General features: G+C 33.6%; 1 protein-coding gene across 11 annotated transcripts in view; it reads right to left on the bottom strand.

The window, feature by feature from the left end:
• EHBP1 (EH domain binding protein 1) overlaps positions 1-22676 on the bottom strand; it is a 372579-nt gene that overhangs the window by 7195 nt on the left and 342708 nt on the right. For all 11 annotated transcript variants that reach the window (XM_047852777.1, XM_047852775.1, XM_047852780.1 and 8 more), the window contains 2 exons: positions 1737-1836; positions 535-608 (listed from right to left, as the gene is read on the bottom strand). In XM_047852777.1, coding sequence (XP_047708733.1) covers positions 535-608; positions 1737-1836 — 174 coding nt within the window. The remainder of the gene's footprint in view (positions 1-534; positions 609-1736; positions 1837-22676) is intronic.

The raw sequence follows: 22676 nt of genomic DNA, 5'->3' as shown, positions 1-22676 counted from the left end.
CTATATAATTCATTTAAAAGCTTTATGAAAAGAATGAAAGTGTTTCATTTATCTCTTATGTCAATCTTTGCCTGAATATTCATTTAATAGGAGTTGGGATCTTAAGAACTATAGATTGCAGACATATTTCAGTGTTGACATCAATTAAATATTAAGGTAAAATTTAGAGTCTGATGTGAAAAATCAAAATGATAAATCTTTCCCCAACCTCCCTTGTAAAAACAACCTTAAATTTCACATAGTAAAAGGTAATTAAATCATTTCACTCCTTATATTTTCCACTTAATGGACATTTCAGCTTACTGACAAGAGTTAAGACAATTTTGTGTTTACTAGCATACATAATGAATATCTACCTGAATTATGGTTCTTAGGTTTTACGTGACTGTTGCTTTCTGACTCTAAGGCATTATCTGTAATTCCTGTTGGTTCCTAGTCAGGCCACACCTAGTGAGACCAGAAGTGTATTACACTCTTTAAATCTCTTTGACAGTTGACACTTCACATACCTCACACCACCACAGCATTTCTTACCTTCAATGGCTAGCATTGCCCGCAATTCCCGATTCAGCAGCTCATACCGTCGTTCTAAATCATGCTCTTTTTCCCTAGGCAAGTTGCAAAAGTTCATCAATATGCTAATTACTAAATCATTAAACACTTAAAAGAACCTTTAGGTTACATTGATTTTAGGACTCATAACTGACTTTTCTCTTTAACTTTAAGCTACTCCAAACAAATGATACACAAACCTAAAACCTTCCTTAGGTTGAATATTTACTAGTGCTATCATTTTTCTCCTTCAATTTTGAATTGCACAGAGGTATAGTTTAATCTTCAGATAAGTAGTCTCATTCTTCAACGCTTCTTCTATTAAGTGCCAGGTATAAGGCTATTTTGTAAAATATTTATCATAGTTCACAATAAACACTCTTTTGTCTAGACCACCATGTGAAAAGAATATAAGAAACATGTAAGTACTACCAGTGAAAATTTAATACAGAGACAATTAAAAATCCAGGAATGGTTGAGTTTTGTGCCTCTTCATAACTCTTTTAATCAAGTTCAGGAGTGGCAGAAATGACAAAAATAGAGGTTCTTGCTAAAATAAAACATGTAAGCCTGCTCCTTCCCACACTAGGTGGCATAATATAAGAATATTGCTAGTGAAGAGAAAGAAACACGCATTAAGTCCTATAGTGAACTAAATGCTAAAGACCAAGAAGGCTTACATTTGGTCTAGTCTCCATTTTACTGTACACAAAAGTGATCTTTTTATGATTTGAGGAATCATCCAAATTTAGGGTAACATCATCTGTGAAATACAAATGTACTTTTGTCCATATTAAGAATTATTTCCATTTTTAACTTAAAATGTGATGTTAAATAAAGTTTAATTTTATTTCTTCTCCCCTCTAACCCTTAATATATAGAATCCAAATCTCCTTTTTGTGCACAAGGGTTTTATTTCTTACATACATAAATTTTTTATATTCCCTGGCTTTCTATACGATAAACATTTTTTTCAGTATATATCACTATTTTAAAAAACTCACTGTTCAGATGAGAAATTATTATATACAATTTTTAATTTTTATTTTTATATACACTATACTATACTCTCCAAGGAAAGAAAAATATTAAGCCTAATTAAATTGAAACCCCAAAGAAGGCAATGACAAAAAGCCTAAGATTCATTTGTAGTGGGAAAAACAAGCATAAGCATGAGTACTTACAGGAGAGAAAGCTGGTTCATTCTCCTTATTAAGGCATTTTTCTTATTCACCAACATAAACCATTCCTGCATCATAGATTCTTCTTCTTCTGTGTTCCTTCCTGTAATTCAGCAAATTATTTCTTATTATATGACAGTTTACAAGCCAAGTAATAGTTTAGCACAAGTGTTTTTTTTTTACATGAAACATTTTAGCTACCCCAATAGTACAAATTAGACTGTTTACAATAACATAATAAAGTCCAGGGCCTGAAAAATTAAATCAACATCTAAAAGTTCATAAGCCAATCTTAAAGCTGGTATTATTCAGCGTGTATATTTCAGTCCCCCTGAACATATCTGTAGATCATACTAACATTTAGTACAGTAAAAAAAAAAAAAAAAAGAAAGAAAGAAAGAAAGAGAGAAAAAAAGAAAGAAAAAAGTGTTCCAACTTTTAAATCCTCCCCAGAGGCTGACTTGTTATTATATTTTAGTGAGGAACTCATGCTGCTGACAGACATATGGTCATGATAAACAACAACAACAACAAAAAACAAAAACAAAAAAACCCCACCAAACATTAAAAAATCATTAAAGATTTTTGTGAAAGCTTCCACTTGTAACAACTTGTTTTTTTTCTTATTTTCCTCCCCCAAAGTACACTAAAGATACATATTCATGTATCTTTCTGGAACTCATCATTCCTAATAGGGTAAACACATGCAAATTATTTAAAATATAGTATAAATGACCAGGCTACAAACAATACTTTTAGCTACCTGTGAAAAGACACATAATAATGAACATAATAATAATCAGTAAATCATAAAACATTTCAGCAGAGAAAAGATCTAAAATTTAGATTTACTGATTGCACATTTAAAATTCATTCTTCATCATCTAAACCACTCCCCACTGAAGGCCAGTATATATCAAGGGTTATAATATATAGTATATATTTGGTATTGTTCATGTAGAAGTAGGCCACAATCACATTCAAGAAAAATATTAATCCCCACCTTCTTCCCACTTCTCCATTCAAATTGTACCTGTCAAATTTATAATTTTTTTACTTTCTTTTTTCTGAATTTCACCTATGACTGGTTTATTGTTTTGCTAGCCCAGTATTTAATACTTCAGTTCCACTTCTGTATGGATTCATATGGCTAACTTAAATATCTAATAAAAAATAAAATATCTTAGTTTTATTTTCTTTTTAAGCAAGATATTTTCTTTTAACTTTCAAACATACTACCAGCCCATTTAAAAAATTCAGACAATAGATACCTAAGTGAAAAGCCATGTCCTCTTTTCACCAACCCCTCCCTCCCCATTCCCTTCTCCATATCCTTTCTCCAGAAGTAAGTACTTCTACAGTTTAGCCTCTCTCCTTTCAGACCACACAGCTTACTATGTGTATCAAATACAAGCATTATGCCTTATTTATAGACACATACAGGTTTCTTGTCTTTAGCATAAGTAAGATCATATTATATATTGCCCTGTGATTTGCTTTTGGTATGCTGTTCAAAGATCTACCTCATTGTTTTTAATATTTGCATAAATTATGGACGTACCATAATTTAACTATTTCTGCATTAACAGAAATCTGAAGAAATTTTTAGAATGGAAACAGAATATAAAGAGCTGATCTGTGTGCAAAAGATCAAACATGTACTTCAGAGCATTCCTGTAAAATAGATATCTGTTGTTCATGATTAGGGAGAATAGTGAGGATACGTGCCTTCATTAAATGCTGTTAAAACTTTATGATATGAAGCAGACGTAGGATAGATTTTTTTTGGAGTATGAACAAAAGTCTTTATTGTTTTACAGTATTTTTAATCTCTCTTTTAGGGTAGCTGGTTTTGTATTCACTTTGGACCATGTGATGTCTTGACACTGGTCATGTGATACAGGCTGTGATACAGGCTGCGATACGCACAAAATCCCTGGGTAGCAACAAAAGAAGAAAGAGTAGAAAGAAAAAGCTGAGAAAAAGCTTGCAATTTGGAAAAAGGCCAATTGTACCCTGGTGAAGGCCTTTTTGATCAGTGAAATGACACATGTGTGCAATATTAATAGGTGCAGTTTTTATGATATTTTATTTGCTGATTAAAGACTTAATTCGTATGTTCATAACATAAGTGGCTTCTAAAAATATAGACATATTAAAACTTTGTTTTGAGTTTAACTTAACCTATAATTCAGGCTTTCAGCAATACTAGAAGCAACTAGCCTACTCTTAAATTAGCATCATTTTCTTCAATGGAAGACTGCTTCCTTGAGGAAAAACAATATTGATATGGTACTGTGTTATTTTTAGTTTAACTCATGCCTATGATTTCTAAGTAGGAATAAAAGATACCCCTCCTCTAATTGTTAGGAAATGACTAATAATACAAAAGTCTTGTGTTTCAAAAGGAAATAAGCCTAACAATAACAAATATTTAAAGACACATTACACCCTGCCACATAGATTATATAAATTAACTGAAAAAACATATTTGAGGTTAAATCAATTCTGTATCACTATCTCCTTATCTGAGATAGTATACAATGATGGAAATCTATACTTAGCCTAGTAATAAAAAAATTAAATTTTCTTCTAATACATCATTACACTATTGTTTTTCGGGATTTAAAATTTTTTAAATTTAAAAAGCTTTTAAAAGCCAGTAAGTTGAACCATTACAAATTAATCCTGACTTTAATAACTGGTTAAAGACCCCTTTAGCTTTATAAGTAACAAAAAATATTAAAGCCTGTGATCACAGTGAGCTTTTCTCATTTCTCCTCTAACCATTTGTTATTTAATCCAATACTAGTAATCCAATTTGTCCATCAGACTTTTAAAGGGCAGAATGCAACTTCCTCAGCTTAGACACTTTTCAAAGTACAATATATTTTTCAAATGAATGCTGGATGTTTCATTTTTCCCAACTGTTCCTAGCTCTAATGCATGAGGAAAAAAAGAACAAGATGAACATTGTTCATACTGATTAAGTAAGAGCTCATTAAAGAGCTGTCAGTGCGGTACTTTGAATATGCATGAAGCATATAATCAGATCTAGTACCGTCACTAGAGGAGAATACGGTAAGTACAAAGGATTGATTTAATTACTTAGAGTGGGCTGTGGTGGTAAAGCAGTCTTGTTAGTGCAAAAAGAAAAAGAGGTTGTATTCTGGCACTGTTAGAAAAAAGGCAGTTTTAGCTTCTGCCACAATACATAATCTCAGAATAAAGCACTTTACATTGTAGCTTAAAATGAAGACTGTCATTATTTTATAAAATGGCCATAAATCATTTTATCTTGTTTAACCTCACCTGGTTAACTACTTGCCTTCAAAATTATCTTTAATTTGTAATTACAGCTACATTTTTGTCACCATAGAGTCAATACTGATACTTTAAAAAATCTAATTTTTTTTTCAGTTTTACGAACTGAAAAATCCAAGACATATACTCCTGAAGATCATTTTGAAATAAAAAGTGACAAAATACTACAGGTCAATATACAATTACTGAAATGTAAAAACATGGCTGGGTTGTTATACTGTATTTTAAAACACAGTACCTCAGGTAAATATACTACAAATAACATAATCATATTAACATTTTAAAGTATTGACTAATATAATCTCTGGTACTATATTTTTTCTTTTTTTTTTTCCCTTAAAGACTTCTGTTTTTTATATTGCCTCTAAGAATGTAACATCTTTTCTGACATCACAATCTCTTAAGGTCAGTTTCTTCTTTTAGCCAATTACTACAGCTGGGATACGATTTGTAAAAATTATTAAATGATCAAGAATAATGATAATGACAGAAAGAGTAACTACGTAAATATAATTTCAAATCATTCCCCCTATGACATAGTTCACAAAACCACTTAAGAGGACACAGCATCATAATATATAGCATTATATGCAGTATACTTAATAAAAGCAGGTTGACTATAGCAACCATTTTTATATTCCATCTCCTCCAAAAAAAAAAAAAAAAAGATTTACAGTTAAGATTTAATTTCATTCAAGAATTCATTCATTCATCCAGGAATACATATGTAGTTTTCATTTATTTTTTTCAGAAGTAGTATTTTCAATGTAAATTTTTAAATGAATAAAAGAAAAGTGATGCCAAAAACCTAAAATTATCAATCATATATTCAAAAACTGTCTACCAATTAATCTTCCCTAATTAATCTTCTACCATAAACTTACCTATTTAGAAAGATATATTTTTAGACAGTGAGTACTTATATAAATGTAAAATAAAGAACAATACAATTTTAGCCAAACAGAAGATGATTTCGGTGCGAAAGAATGAAAATACCAAGATGTAGTGGGTTACTGTTGTACATATAAACAAATTCAAGATTTTCTACCTTGAAAACATTAAATGCTGAAATCTTGCCAAAGCCCCATCAAAGAGATGGCTGACCAGTGATCACACATGGCCCTTAAAGGACACAATGTAACAAAGCCAAACCAAACATAAAAACAAAAAAGTTGCCATTACAAATTGTCCTGATGGTATGATAACACCAATATGATGGCCTTTGAAAGACAGGCTGTATTACAGTAGAGAGACACATGAAGGTATCCAAGTAGCTGGTACTGCAGAAACATATTTTAATAACAAAGGAAGCGAAATCTGGTAGATTTATTTAATGGACAAAAAAGAGGAATTTACTGTAGTTATGTAGGGCCATGGACACATGAACTCCTAAAGCCAACATTACTGCAAGATTCCAGTGTATCAGTTTTAGAAAATATTTTAAACTTAGGAGATAGCTTTATTACGAAAACAAATTTTACTATATAAGCAAATAGCTGATAAATGTTTCTACCCCAAGAATATCCTCAAACAGTAATCAATACATGAAGAATCTCATAATCTTTATTGATGTTTTTCAGCAGCAGTGGTCTTAAAACTATTTGCTTGGCATGATATATTTGTTATAGTATTAAGAATATAAACTTTGGGGAAAATCCTATCTCCTTTTGTTACAGTAAAATAAAAACTAACATACTCTTTCAAAATAAAAACATCTCTTATCTACTCATTTGGTAAAACAGAGATTCAGGGCAACAACTCTCTACAGATAAATTCTGATAGACTTTTAGCATGTACTTCTTACAGGAAGAGGTACAGACAACTTCACCAAAATTCTTCCTCCATAAACTTGTACATAAAAAGAAGCTATTTCTAAAGGTTGGAAATTAAGAGCAGTCTTCTTGTACCAACTCCTTAATAGAGTCTGAACAGCCTTTTTTATGCCAAAGGTCATTGCTAGATTTCCCAAAGATAAACTTAGCACAAACTTAAAACAGCAAAAAAATAAAAATAAATTTAAAAAGCATGGGAGGAATGATCATGGGAAAAATTATAACTGAAAAAACTCTTTACATTACTTACAGTTTAGTATTTTAAGTTACATATGGGATGGGTTTACACTTGCTAACCTTTCAGTGCTAAGAGCATGTGAAGGTATTAATATGATCCACATTTCACTTAATGCATGACTATCTTGACTACCCACAAATAGGCATGTGACTAAAGTTAAAACGCTCAGAACATAACTCTAAAACTGCATTTACTTTTTAAAGGTATATTTAACATATTTTATAAAATAAAATATAGTGAGTCATTTTTATATAGGCATCATTGAACCAGACTACTGTCTACTTAGTGAATCAATTAGGCATCCTGTAATGGGAAAATTTGAATTGTGAGCCATGCTTACAGATGGATAGCTTCCCCTGCCAGTTCTCCCCTCTCTTGAAGTCCCTTTTGTTTGGACTGCACCTGGTGGACTCCTCTGTACCCCCCTCCTTGTCCTAGGGCCTTCACACAGTCATGTCATGGAAAGGACTTAGAGAGTGGCTCCAGAGGTGACAGAGACATTAATGTTAAAGACAAACATGAAGAGTTGAATAAAAGTAATTCTTGAAAGGTAGGAGTGGACAGAAGCAATACTTCCAGATTAATGTATTTTAAGATGTGATTTTAAATATGCATGTTTATATAGCTAAATTAAATCTTATAAAAGATATTTCTAACCTTTTATATATTTAAGGAAGCTAAAATTTCTGGGGGGCTCTTATCATTGGGAGAATAGAGGTTCATCTTTTTCATTGGGAGAATAGAGGTTCATCTTTTTTTTAAATTTTTTAAAAATATTTTCATTTATTTTTGAGAGAGGGAAACAGAACGTGAGCAGGAGAGGGGAGAGAGAGGGGGAGACACAGAATCCCAAGCAGGCTCCAGGCTCTGAGCTGTCAGCACAGAACCCAATGTGGGGCTCAAACTCACGAACTGCGAGATCATACCTGAGCCAAAGTCGGACACCCAATTGACTGAGCCACCCAGGCGCCCCTCATCTTTTTTTTTTTAAAGGTCATTTGGATGTATTAAAAAAATTTTTTTTTAATGTTATTTATTTTTGAGAGAGTCAGAGACAGAATGCGAGTGGGTTGGGGCAGAGAGAGAGGGAGGCACAGAATCCGAAGCAGGCTCCAGGCTCCGAGCTGTCAGCACAGAGCCTGACGCGGGGCTCGAACCCATGAACCGCGAGATCACGACCTGAGCTGAAGTTGGAAGCTCAACCGACTGAGCCACCCAGGAGCCCCTGGACATATTTTTTTTTAAAGGGCAGTCTCAGAACCCAATCTGTAACTTAAGTATTTTATGGAAATATTCATAAATATATGGAAATGACTAACAAACCTTAGAATAAAGACCTCTTTAAATTAAGTACCACCCTTATGAATGTTTACTTGTATTGATTCTGAGGAACTTTTGTGGATAAGACTATAAATTCTGATAAGGCCAAGCATAATGTATAATTGTACTATCTATAGTTTCTGTCGCTGATTAGAGCCATCATTTTGAATATGATGCAAATAAGATGAACACTGGATCTGCATCCAAAATGGCTTTTTTTCCAGTTTGGCTACAAAAAAAATTGACTGAGCTCCTTGATCTTAGACTAATGAACCTCTCTTAGTTCCCCCCCCCTTTTTTTTAGAGAGAGAGAGAGAGAGCATAAGCAGGTGAGTGGGGCTGAAGGTGGGGGGTGGGGCAGCAGAGAATCTTAACTAGGTTCCATGCTCAGTATACAGCCCAATGCAGGGCTCCATCCCACAACCCTGGGATCATGACCTGAACCAAAGTCCAGAGTTGGAAGCTTACACAACTGAGCCACCCAGGTGCCCCTTAGTCTTCACTTCCACCAGGGTAATCAAATTGCTTATCTCATGTGGTTGTTAGAGGCATTAAATGAAAAAATCTATGTAAAGTCCTTAGCACAGTACCCAAGACTAAAAATGCTAGAGCTAGATGATAATGAAGAGGGTGATGGCATGTGCCAATGTGGGATGTGCAGCACTGTGCCAGGAAATGCAGATACAGAGATGACCAAGATGTGGTCCCTCTCCTCAAAAGGCTCATAGTCTAATGGTGAGAGACACATAATCAGGAATAATTACAGTGAGGGTAAATTTCTAAACAACTCCACACTCACAAATTATATTTTACTAAATTTTTTTTTAACCTTTATTTATTTTTTTGAGACAGAGCATGAATGGGGGAGGGTCAGAGAGAGAGGGAGACACAGAATCCAAAACAGGCTCCAGGCTCTGAGCTGTCGGCACAGAGCCCGATGCGGGGCTCGAACTCACGGACTGTGAGATCATGACCGGAGCCGAAGTCGGATGATCAACCGATTGAGCCACCCAGGCGCCCTAACACAAATTATATTTTAAATCGTTGGTAGTCATAACCAATTTTACAGTTAGTATAGTTAGCATGTCTTTGGTATTAATCAGGATAGGTAAAAAAATGTGGGTGAATCAGTACAAACTCATTTCTGCAGCTGGAACAACAAAGTGGATGCCCTACTGGGTCATCAGTGTCACTGCTGCATACAAAGGACAGCCATAACAAGGACATAACAATGTGGCTGTGCTCCAGGTAACAAGAGTCTAGTTATCTCCAGGGTGTTAGAGATTTAAGAACAAAGGAGATCATGGAATACTTCTTAATATCAAAGACTAAAGAAGGTAAATTTTAAGATAGAAAATTATGAACTACTAGAACATATTTAAAAGTTTACTAGTTATTAAAACAAAGAAAAAAATGAAAATGACAATTTGAAGTAAAAGTGGATATAATTTAAAACAAAGTCCTCAACAAGAAAAACTAAATATTTATAACATAAAAACCTTCACTGAGGATGTAAGTTTTCATCATTTTTTACATAAAGAGATTTTGATATTAAAAGCAGCATCTTTAAAATCAGCTTATGAAATTGGCAATGCAGATGAAATAGGTGATTTACTAAATGCCAGGTGAGAATGAGATTAGATTCTGTTGAGAGTGTGGGAAATTAAATATGTATCATTTTTAAAATATAGAAGGACAAACCACGTAGATATTCTCCAAATAGGCTCCTTTTAATAAAGAGTTTCTCCAAAGATGTATTATGCAGTCAGTCAGCTACTCTTTTGGGTAACCCCCTCCTGTGTTCCTTAAAGTGTTTTAACGTCCTTAAAAATCATACCCATGGTGTCTTCAGTGCCTCCAGTTTCCAGTAAGGGATGATCGGACCCCCAACCCCCAATGCACTGTCTGGACAGTAACTTCCTCTTCTACTCTATACCTTCTTTAATCATGCTTGGGTTCAGATAACCAAGTAACACTGGGATATATCCTTCCTTATGTACCTTCTTAAATATCTTTATTCATTGAGGGAGAGCAGAAGGGAATTTAACCTATCCCTCTCTAGCCTATGGCCACATTCAGTCATAGAACACAGAAGCCTAATCAAAATGGGACACTGCAGAACCATCTCCAGCAGCACTCAAAAATTACAGAACACTTTGAATCAAATGTAATCAATGCTGTTTTTCAAGACCAGGCCAGGTGACTAGTGTGGATTTCAGCAATATACCAACTTATCCAATGCCCCTTAATATTCTCAGTGGAGCCATTCTCTTCATCAGGCTATACAAGAGGCATTCACAATGGACTTGTATCCACAGTGCTGTTTCCTGAAGCCCTGAGAATAACAATGTCTCACAGAAACTACTCTATGTAATATATCTCCCTTATCAGATCAGTGACACCGTAACTTTCTCATGGGCTGGGAATAATAATGATAATTATGACGATGATGATAGCATCAAATATTTAATGAGGTTATATAACTTAGTGCTAGCTAGTGGTAGAACTAGGCCTCAAATCCAGGCAGTCTATCTTGTCAACCACCACTCTTAGCCGCCCCACCTGACACACACAGGTAACCAATCTTACCAGAACAGCCCCTTCATTTAGAATTCAGGCCAACCTTGACAAAGCTTTTTCTCAATGATTCTGATAAGCAAAATGGCATAAACAAAACAAAGCAAAAAGCAAACCTTCAAATCTCTGATAAAAATAAAATCCATTCTGTTCACTTAGTACATCCATTTGTAGTGGGGATTTTGTTTGCTCTTCCAATATAGGCCACTAGAACTTAACAATGATCTCAGAGCAGTACATCAAGGGATGTCAAGGGGAAATCAGCCTTTCTTCCTATGCAGATATATCCTTGTGATCCTTGAATTATAGGTTGGTGTATACTGTCTTCTAGAAACATGATTCCAGGGAAAGACCTGTCCACTTCTTGGCTTACTATAAGCTATTCTGATTCTATTTGAGCATTTGAGGTATCCTTCAATGAAAATGGCCAAACAAGAATACTCTGCCTCGCACTGGATTATCAGGGAGTATTCAAATTTCAGCTCTGCTCTTGAAGAGCTATGAGAACTTGGACAAGTTACTTAATCTCCCCATGCCTCAGTTTCCTCATTTGTAAAATAGAAATAATAGTACTACTTCAGGGGGGGTTCTGTGAAGATAAGTGAATTAACATACGTAATACACTCAGAATAGTGCCTGGTGTATAATGTTATTTAATCAATGTAATGGTGGTTTCTATTGTTATATGGCTATTGCTGTATACTCTCTCTCTCTCTCTCTTTCTCACTCTCTCTACACACACACATAAAGGAGCCACATTCTTTGTTCAAGCTTTAGGGTCCTCTCTGACTCTCTGAGTCCTAGGGTTATTAATGGAGCAAGGAATGGTGATTTCTCCTTGACAGAGTCTCACCGTTTTCCTGACTGCCTATGCAAAAACCAGAAAGGCCTACCCACAGAAGTAAACACATTGGGAAATTTGGTGCAAATCTTAAGATGTTAGCTACATTGAGCAAGAAATCTCTATATTTACATATCCATTTTACTGGACTAGTCAACCACATGCATCCTACCATCATTTTAACTTTTTCATTTGCCTCAAGTATGGAGGCCCATCAACTGCCTATTACCCATTTTCCTTTTCTTACAGGATCAACTCAAATGCAAACCCTCTATGAGAGATGTTCCCTTTTCCAAGGTTTTACATATTCCGTTATATCTATTTCAAAGATTCTCTTACTAATAGCAGTATCTTCGGTCAGAAATTCAAAGAAAATAAAAATCTAATGTGTAACTCCCAGAATCTCTAGAATTCCCAAAGATGAAGTTATTTTCAGACTTTTCATCAACTTAATCCCCAGGATATGTTCAAGTCCCCTCTTTATCATGATAGAAATATTTAGATACTTCTTAGATTGAAGAGCATCATGCTACCCCAAAAGTCCCTTTCAGATTCTTACATAAATATTACAGGCCAATCTCCAGCAGTTAGCTATATGTCCTTCTGTTGTGTTATATATCCTCTCCCTTTCTCTCCAAAGATACAACTTACTTATAAAGGGTCAGAGCAATCACATCTAACACACTTAATGTACATTCTCACCCAAAGTCATAAGAACTCCAAGTCTGTTTGGTCCTTACAATATTCTGTTGGTATTATTGGAATAAATAAATTTTATTTTATAAATAACCGAATAAATAAATATTAATATTTCAGAATTTAGCAAAATAGCTACCTAGTCAACGTTGACAATTTTGCAATGTTCAGCATAATTTTACTAATCTTTTAGTTAGATTCAAAATAAGCACTTGAATTAAAACAAGTGGTATTAAAAGTTTAAAATTTTACCTCCAATTTTATTCTCATAAGAAATTAAAACATTTATGGCTAATAATTTATTTCTGTGGGCAGTTATTTACATGCAATATATAACTATTGCTAGTTTTTAAAGCATTGAAATGCATAATAAACTCACTTTGAAATTAAAAAAATTATTTTTAAACTTTTCCTTATGGAGGTAGATCCTTCAAAAGCACAACAGATAGAACTATGATCAAGTCCATCAAATCTCAGATTAGAAGTGTCTATTTAGGGAGAATATGCTGGTGGGGAGGAAATGTTGGTGTTTTACACACTTCCTAGCTTTGGCCACCAAGTGGTGCTATTAATTCAGAGTGAACTGGTATTGGGGGAGTGGGGTTGGGTGGCTTTGGGGTGGGTAAAATATATAAACAGTCAATAAATGCAGAAAGCACTCACAAGTTGGATGTTCATAACTGGTTGTACTGTGAATTTACATATCATCTCCCACTCAATGTCACCAGTATAAAAACAGAAGAGAAAACTAATTCACATACTCTTATTTTGGTAATAAAGTCCACTATACTCCCTCAGGAAAATAACTATTTATATATACATATTTGTACCAAACTTTATCCTTTCGGACTATGCAGCTATGAAAATAATCACACAATTTTGATTAATCTTCCTTCCTCTACAACATTCATCCAAATTACCCAATCAAAACACACACACACACACACACACACACACACACACACACACAAACCTTTACATAAAACTAATCAGCAATAAACATTACAAATCAATAAGAGTAAGCATTTAAAAAATCTAACTTAATTTTATCTACTTATTTATTTTTTAGTGTTTTTGAGAAACAGAGAGAGAGAGAGAGAGAGAGAGAGAAAGAATGCACAAAAGTGGGGGAGGGGCAGAGAGAAAAAAAATCTGAGTTTAAAAAAAGGTACCACCTTGACGTTTTTCCTTAACTTATATTGTAAACTTCTCCTGAAGAAACAGCTCCTCGGAGTGGATAATGCCTCTCACATTCCAGCTTAGAAATGATATGTGGGGACAGGGAAACAGATGGCAATGATTATATATGTTTAGTTTTCTTATGCAGTGCACCTATAGCCTATGCAAAAGTGTTAAAAACCTACTTAGTAACTGAAGGAAAGATGTAATAATTTACAATCCACTAGATAGCTGGTAATTTCTGTACAATGGAACAAACAATGATTTGAAAGCAGAACTTTGTAAGTCTGAATAACAATAAAAAGAAAGTTCATGGCTATTCAGTTGGACAGTTCTAACCCAAAGATAAAGGGTAAGCAAATATCCAGTTGTCTCTGTACATTAACATCTGTATTTTTAAGAAAAATATTTCCATTTGGGGAAACTTGGAGAAAGGTGTTGGAGCAGAGCTCACATCCTTTCACAAACTACCTTGATTTTGACTCTGGACTGAGGAGGCAATTCACACACGCTTAGCCATCTCTGATGTCATTCTTTATCAGATCAAATTGTGAAATCTTGGTTAAGCTTCTTAGGAATAGTGTCAGTATGAAACAGAAGCAGAGACAATGCATTTGCAAAGTTGGTTCCTACATGGATGTCCTAAAATAAAATTTTCAAAATACAATGCTTGTTTATTTAAAAAAAATTTTTTTTAATTTATTTATTTTGAGAGAGAGAGAGAGCAGAGAGCAGGAGTAGGGAGGAACAGAGACAGGGACAGAGAATCCCAAGCAGGCTCCACAATGCCAGCACAGAGCCCAATGTGGGGCTCGATCTCGAGAAATGTGAAATCATGACCTGAGCCGAAACCAAGAGTCAGACACTTAACTGACTGAGCCACCCAGGTGCCCCAATTCTTGTTTACTTCTATATGTGCCTCATGAAACTCATATAATTAGTATATCAATTCACTGAAGTGTATATAGATTGAGGAACTAGCAAATTCCTAAGGTTTTCTCCTAGATATTTATTTAGTTTTGTAAACGTTCACCCAGTTATGAGTGCTTTTTTATTTTTATTTTTTAATTAGCCAAGGGTTAAAAAAACAAACAAACAAAAAAGTGACACCAGCATCTTTCCAGTCTTATGTCAAATTGCCAAATCAGTTCTTCAGGCATTTTGGGGGGGTGGGGTGGGAGAGAGGGACACAGAGAGTGTGTGTATGCGTTGAGGAAAGAGAAGAGTTGTGATAGAATGGGAGATAGGCATATTACTTAGAAGCTAAGAAGAACTTTAAAGTAAAGGTAGAAACAATAATCGATAAAGAAACCACTACTGTACCTGACGGCAGCAGCTACTTTTATATTGAGTACTAACCCCTGCCCAACTTTGTGCCAAGGACTCTTATTTTTGTTAAATTTTATCTATATCTGTATCAATATATTTTATACTCTCAATAACCTTCTGAAATAGGTTTTATCGGCCTTTTTTTTTTTTTAATTAATGGCTGAGGAAATAAACAGGAGCTCAGAGAGGTTAACTAACTTGTTTAAGACCACCCAGATTCTAGCTGGTATCTTGTTGGTTTTCAAAGTCTATGCTGTGACATCTTTATGCTGTGCTACTTAGCAATTGTAGCACTGTGGACACAGCCCCATGTTTCTTAAAATGTGGTCTGTGGATCACCTGTATTAGAACTGCCTAGAATATGGGCCTCACCTCTGATCCACTGAATCAGAATCTTTTAGGTAGGTCCTGGGAATCTGTATTTTTAACAAACTCCTCAGGTGGTTTTTTAATGTAGATAAAAGTTTGAGAACCACTGTCTTAGCCCTTTTACAAATAAGTCACCGAGATCTTTTTTTTTAAAGAAAGGGTGATATTTCATGTATAAGATGTTATTTTAGCATTGGCATGACATTACACAAATTTAATTTCACATTCAGAAGAAAAACATGTTGCTGCCAAATCAGTTCAAATGCCTAAATTTTGTTTCATAGATAGTTGCTGAGAAAAACACATTTTCCTGGAATTTCTACTTTTTTAAGTGTTAAAAAATTTTATTACAGTCTAGAATAAGGATGTACCTCACTTTAGGCAATAGACATGTTCCAAATTAAAAATTATGGTGATGTGATAATACTTTAGGTTCAAAACTATATTTTATATTTCCAATTCAAATTCTTAGTAGTGGAAAATACTTTCTAAATATCACTGGTAGAAATTATATACATTTGTTCTGGATAAATGAACAAACATGAATCAGCAAATGAAAAAGTCACCTTAAGACTATATACTAAAAGGCTGGGACATACAGTGAATGCCAAGGAGAAAAAAACAAATGTTAGAAATGAGAACCTTAGGAGGTTCTCTATATTCTGCATCAGAGATTCCTTTCTAGAAATCCCATGATCCAATATCTACTGCAAGAACTAGAATGATTCAACAACAGTTGAGTGCTACTACACTTTGATATAATTTATAGATGTTCCTTCTTTAAATAATCCAAATACTGAAATGCAGACAGAAACAAGACATTGAAGATGTTTGAATTAGCTGAACAAATTGTGAGAGTAAAGAAATTCTGAAAGTATGGCAGTAGGTTTAATTTTTCTTGTAACTACAGAAGGAAAAAACTAAAGACAGGAAATAATTTAGGAATATTACCAACTTTTAAAATTGAAGACATAAAAAAGTAAACAGCAAAAATACTGTAAGCACCTTAAAATGTAAACTTTCCTCTTATTTATTTACTTTTCTTAAGATTTTTTTTTTAAGTATCTCTGCACCCAACATGGGGCTCAAACTTACAACCCTAGACCAAAAGTCACGAGCATAGAGCTCGACTGAGCCAGCCAGTCACCCCTTAAACTTTCCTTTTAAAACAAAGTTTACTATTTCCTTTATATTGTATTTCTATTCATAATTAATTATTTTCAATAATCAAAGGACTATTCTAGTATCGATGTAATATATAATAAATAAAATGTATATATATGCAAAGAGAACAATATTAATTTATTATAAATATTTTATTTCATGCTTGATGGTGATAGGTAACCTTCCTAACATACTAGTGTTTTTCATCCTTTGGTATTTTTTTATTTCAAAGGTGACTTTGATAAGTTTAAGCATTAAAGAGATTATATAAATAATATTAGCTGACATTTATTGAACACTGTATGTGCACCAGACATTATGCAAATGCTTGATATAAGGTATCTAATTTAATTCTCACAATTCTCTTAGCTGCCACATCATATCAACTTTGACCTAGTGTGACCAAATTTGAAGTCATTATATTCGCTAACCAGGGTTTAGTTTCTACACTCAAAGTATAGGCACAACAGGACCCAAAAATATTTGTTGAAGGAAAATCACGAGACATAAAAGAATAAATGAATTTCCTCCTTTATGGGAATTAACGTTCCTTCCCCTACTTTTTTTAAAGCCATATTGTCCTCATTCTGTTAAAGTGGAACCTGAGGTTCAAAACTATGAAAAGCTAAGCTAGTAATCAGGAATGAACATAGCAAGCACTAGAATGGGATCATTCTCCCAGCCAGGGTCCCAACTCACCGCTGAGCCCCATGTTTCCAGATGAAGTATACTAAGGATTTTAAGCATGGAAGAAAAGCCTCCCTTATAATTATGCTAACAGCAATGGAAGACAGAGGGCTTCAGTATGTAATGGATAAGAACATGAGAGAGAAGGTTCACATGGAGACCTTGGGTGAGCTGCACCTTGACTCACTGTTCTACTTGGCTATGATTCTGCTAATCAAAGATGTGACAGAATCAATTGTTTGACATGTTTTCTCATGCTCTTAATTTTTCCGAATATCGGATTTGAATATAATTGCATGTGGTTATGTCACTTTTCGCAACTAGAAAATGATTTTATATTTTTTTGCATTCTTGGAGTTTGGGGACATAAAGTTAAAATTTTGACACAGCTAAAAACACAGGACACACAAAAGACACCTGTAACACCACATTTACCAAAAGTATATTATCATTTTACTTCCCAAAAGGAATGATTTCTATCAACTCTTAGAGTCTATCAAAGGATGTAGCTCAACGCCTCTGGAAACTATACTGAAAACTCACTTTGTAGAAAAATTTCAGACATAAAATGTTAATTTTTTTACTGGATCCTTTATCATGACACCGAGTCAATGCCTTATAAATCATCAGAAGTAATTATTTTAGTGGGGAATTATAGGCTAAGTCTATACTATTTCAGAACCTTAGATATCATTCAATTTGCTTTATAGGACCAGATTCTCTTACTTATTTTGTTCCTATTTATGAAAAGTTCCTTCGCAGATATAATATGATATCATACTTTGTCCATTTTATATTTTGTGTCTATGGAGATCAAATGGAAACATTCTATTTTAATAACCTAAAACTTCATTTTCTGTTTTACCGTGGTATGTCATATGATGTTAGAAGAAAATGTCATTAATGAGAAGAAATCTACAGTTCTTAAATTTTTTTCAGTTTTGTAACTAACATGCCAAAATAGATATCTCACAGTTTAATGTATATTTTCCCTTGACATGGCCTCTTTTCTCATTGTAATTTGAATGCAAGTAGACATATTCATGTCTATTTAAAAAGAACCTATACAAAATGGAGATATTTTATTACATGAATACTAATTTCCATCCATACTTGTAAGAAGCATAAAAATATCATACTAATGATAGAGAATATAGAATAACCAGATGTAAAACACCCCCGTTGTTCTAGTTAGAAGATAGTTTCTACTTTTTGCTGACTTTATTAACTATAGTTGTCCATGTTATTAAGGTAGGGTATCCCCACTTCTTTATGTTAGAAGTGTGAATAAATCACAGTATCTTAAGAGGCAAGATCTTAAGCCACATGCTCAAAGCTGAATGTATGAAAATACAATTTTTCAGGATAAGAGAAAATTTAAAGAATAGTATATAGAAATATCAGAACTTTATGTATTAAGTATGAAAAAATTGCCAAAAATTTTCTCCACATAAAACCTGAAAAGTGTTGCTGTATCAAACTTCCTTTCCTGGTTATTTATTTACTAAGTTCAGATACCTTCATATATAAAAATGTGTCCAGTTTTGGTTTTAATTTTCCCCTTACAGATATGGGTATGGTGAGAGATGCAGCTGACTACTCCTAATCTCCTAAGTGTACAGTGATTGCTAGAGAAAAGAGATAGAGCTAGTGAAAAATATGTTTCTTACAAATATATAATTTAAATCTCATAAATTTTTTTTATCAAAGAACCTATTTTTACAGTACTTACTCAGGCTGTTATCTATACCCTAAACCATAAAAAGTATATAACCTGCCATTTTCTAAATCATGGATTCAAATAGTTTATAGAGACTCTGTTTTAATGTTAATGAATTTATAGACACAAATAGCTAGCATCAAGGCTACAGTGAAAAGCAGAACACTTCAAGCATTCAATATAGTGAAAGGGGTAGATTAGAGATCAATAACAAAATCACCTGGTAAAAAAGGAAAAAGGTGTTGCATTAAAAGGCTTTTTGCTTTACATGTGAAACAATACTGAGAAACCTGTATTTTAGCACTTGTACTCAACAGGCACTCCAACTATGCCACGATGAGAACAGAATCCCATCCTTTCTAATAATCTTGTGACAAAAGCTAAAAGACATCATCCTATTAACTAGTGATCTCAACTGCTAATGCGGAGTACTTCCTGGTGCCTTTTATGTAGAATGCTGCTATTAAAAAACCACTAAACATTCACTGTGAACAACACAGAATCATTCATCTTTTATCAGCATCTCTTGTTAGAAGAGTATGAGTGGGGCTGAAGGTGTCATTGATATTATGGAGTGGAAATTAATCAGAAATTTTTCTCATATTTTCCTCATCTCACTAATTTACTTTTGTACAAATTTCCTCCTGTTAAAAAGTTCATACCCAACCCCCTGTTGTACTCTTTTAAGTTGAGAATATTCAACGAGTGCGTCCACTGAAAAGCACCAGGTCCTAACACAAAAAGCATTCGAAATTCTCATTTAGTTGTCTTTATTTTGCTAGCGCCATGTGGTCCTTGAAGATGTAGAAAACACGGGAAGCCGAGTAAAGATCAGAGCAAGCTCATTAGCATTCTGACAAAATTGGAGTGGTGGAGATGTATAGTTTGCCTAGTTTGTCGTTTTGAAAGCTACCGGTGGTAAGCTTTCTATTTCATTGTGCTTTTGTCTTTTGGGGGGGTTTCAAAGCAGCAGGGTATTTGTTAGCCCTAGGTTTGCACAATGCATTGTGGGAACCTTTCCTGCACATTCAGCCCTATATAGTATCATTCCAGTTTGAGTCAAAAAGTTTTTTTTCACCATTTATAAGAAAGGACATGTGTGTGAATCTTAGTGCATACCCTCAATACATTTATCAATGCTTTGCTTTTCTCTTTTGCCTGAATCATAAAGTCCAAAAGGAGTCAGAAACAGAACCTAAATGACATAATTTTCAATCTTTTAAAAATGTTGCCATTTATTTCAGAACACAACACTAAAACATTTGTTTTCTGTTCTTTGTCATGAACAACTAACAAGTAACATGATGGGCTGATTCAGTTAGTTAAAATTCAAAAGCTTACTGCTCACTATAATAGAACTCAATTCTTTTCTGAAAATAGTATAGAGAGAAAAAAATAGTTTGTGCTTTAGAATTATGTAAATAAAGAATACCTCTTAGAAGACTTAAACAACTATTACCCTAGTCATTTGATTTTCTTCATCGTCATCTTCTTTTTCTTTTCTTTTTTTTTTTTTTAATACATAAAGCTCACTTTGAAGAGCTAAATGGGCTACATTAATGCTACTATTCAACATGAATGTTTCCAAGTTGCAATGAAATGGATAAAGGTCTTTGGGGATGAATTTATCTGCTAAATCCTTGTGGTTGCCCTCCTATCTTGGATGATGACCCAAAAGAATGTCAACAGCTCATTTCCCAGAGAGCTGGAAGGAGTCCCTATGCAAGTCATAATCTGCACATTCTCAAAGAACCATTTCAAACATTATATTTCACAAGCAGTTTTAAGTGATTTCCCTCTCATCTCTAGTATCCTAACAGTACTTTGGACATCAGTGCCTCTGAAATGAGGGCTAAACAAAGTTTACACATGAATGCTATATATGGCATATAAAATTTAAACTCATTTTCAATACACATTTTAAAAACACAGTCATCTTGTTACATTAATATATTTATGGCATTAAATGAGATAAATGTCTAACAATTACTATTTTTTTTCTATTGTGAAAAGAAGTATTTTTTATTACTGGTCATTATTTTACTTAGAATCAAACCTTAATTATGGGAAGCATTTACAGTTTTCCTTAATTTGTAATTATGAAAAGCCCAGAAGAAGCTAAAGAGTAGTAGTAAGTGAAATATGGTATATGAATAATCTGGTAGTTTTATCAGTAAGAGAATGGATCATTTCTATATGAAGCCTTTGATATAACGGCATTTGGTTCTATCACCCTTTATTTCCTTTGTACATTAAGAAGCCACTAGACTAAGTAGTATTCCATTCTGGGAGGGATAGTTTTTACATATTAACTATTCATATTATAGAACATGCAATTAAAACAATGCAACTTTTCTTTATTTCTAATTTAACCTCTAATTTTCACCCCTTAAGGCTTTTCTTAGGCCTTCTTTTACAGTTTGAAAGCTCATTCTTAAAACAAACAAACAAACAAACAAACAACAAAACCCAGAAGAAACTGCCATGTATAATTATGTGATTATGGTGCGAGCCTATTTATATCTTGTTAAAACATGAAATCTGACTTAAAGCTTAATATTTTAATGTATCCCAACACTGAGCTGTTCTACTGCTAGCTTTAAAGCTATAAAAAAAAAAAGGATGTTACTACAGTAATAATGACTGAATTAGTTCTATACTTTGCAATATGAGTATAGCTGCAAAATTATTTATCTACTTCACTGCATTCTCTACCAAAGTTTCTTGAATAAAATCGTTTGGACTAGCTATATCAAATTAGAGAGCAGTCAGGAGTATCTAAGTCCAGCTTTAAAACAAATATCTTAACAATTACTTAGCCATATGGAAAATAGGGTATGTCTCTCCTGAAGCCATTTAAAAAATATATTTTCTATCTTGAATTTAGACTTCATTAGAAACCATTTCTGACTTGTAATGCTTAGATAGCTGAAATATCACTCTTTCAAAGACTCATGAAAAGACAGGTGAAAAAGCACGACTTTTTAAAGCTGCCAATTAACAAATTTATAATTTTTAAAGCCCATTACATTTGCAGTCATAACATTTTTGAAATCCAGAAAACGAAGTATAATTAAAGCATTTTGAATCAACAAAAGCAGCTGTATGGTTAGACACAGATACACACACACTAACATAGCTTTTTTTTTTTTTTTTTTTTTTTTTTTTACATTATACCAAATTTGAAGCTTCTCCACAAGTGTTCACATTGTACTGTTGGGTTCCTATGACTTAGAGGCCAGATGCTTTTCACAAATGACCAACAATTGTAGTTAGAATAAATTAATGATTGATTTTTTTAAAGCTTTGATGGAATTAAGCATACTTCTTTTCTCAATGTGCCTATGTGAATGTTTGCCTGTTAAACTTTTTTTTTTTTTTTTTTTTTTTTTGACAAGTGAGGCCACCCGGCAGAAAACAACTGATGCAAAACCCAGGAATAATCCCTCTGTTTAGTTCAACACTATGGTTAGCCTTAACACTGCCTCTATTATCCAATGGATTTAGAGAAACTTTCATTTATTTGTTGGCCTCAGTTTTCAATTCTGTTGCCCTCTTTAAGGAAACCTAGACTTACTCCTATGTAAGTCCATTTGCATACTAGTACAATGAAATATCTTAGAATTTTTATTACCCTATTAAGCTAAATAGGGGCTGTGGTACATAT

The sequence above is a fragment of the Prionailurus viverrinus genome, chromosome A3, assembly GCF_022837055.1.
Source record: "Prionailurus viverrinus isolate Anna chromosome A3, UM_Priviv_1.0, whole genome shotgun sequence".
In the NCBI taxonomy this organism is placed as follows: Eukaryota; Metazoa; Chordata; class Mammalia; order Carnivora; family Felidae; genus Prionailurus; species Prionailurus viverrinus.
The sequence above is the reverse complement of the archived record's forward strand: the minus strand, read 5'-3'. Positions and strand labels throughout refer to the sequence as shown.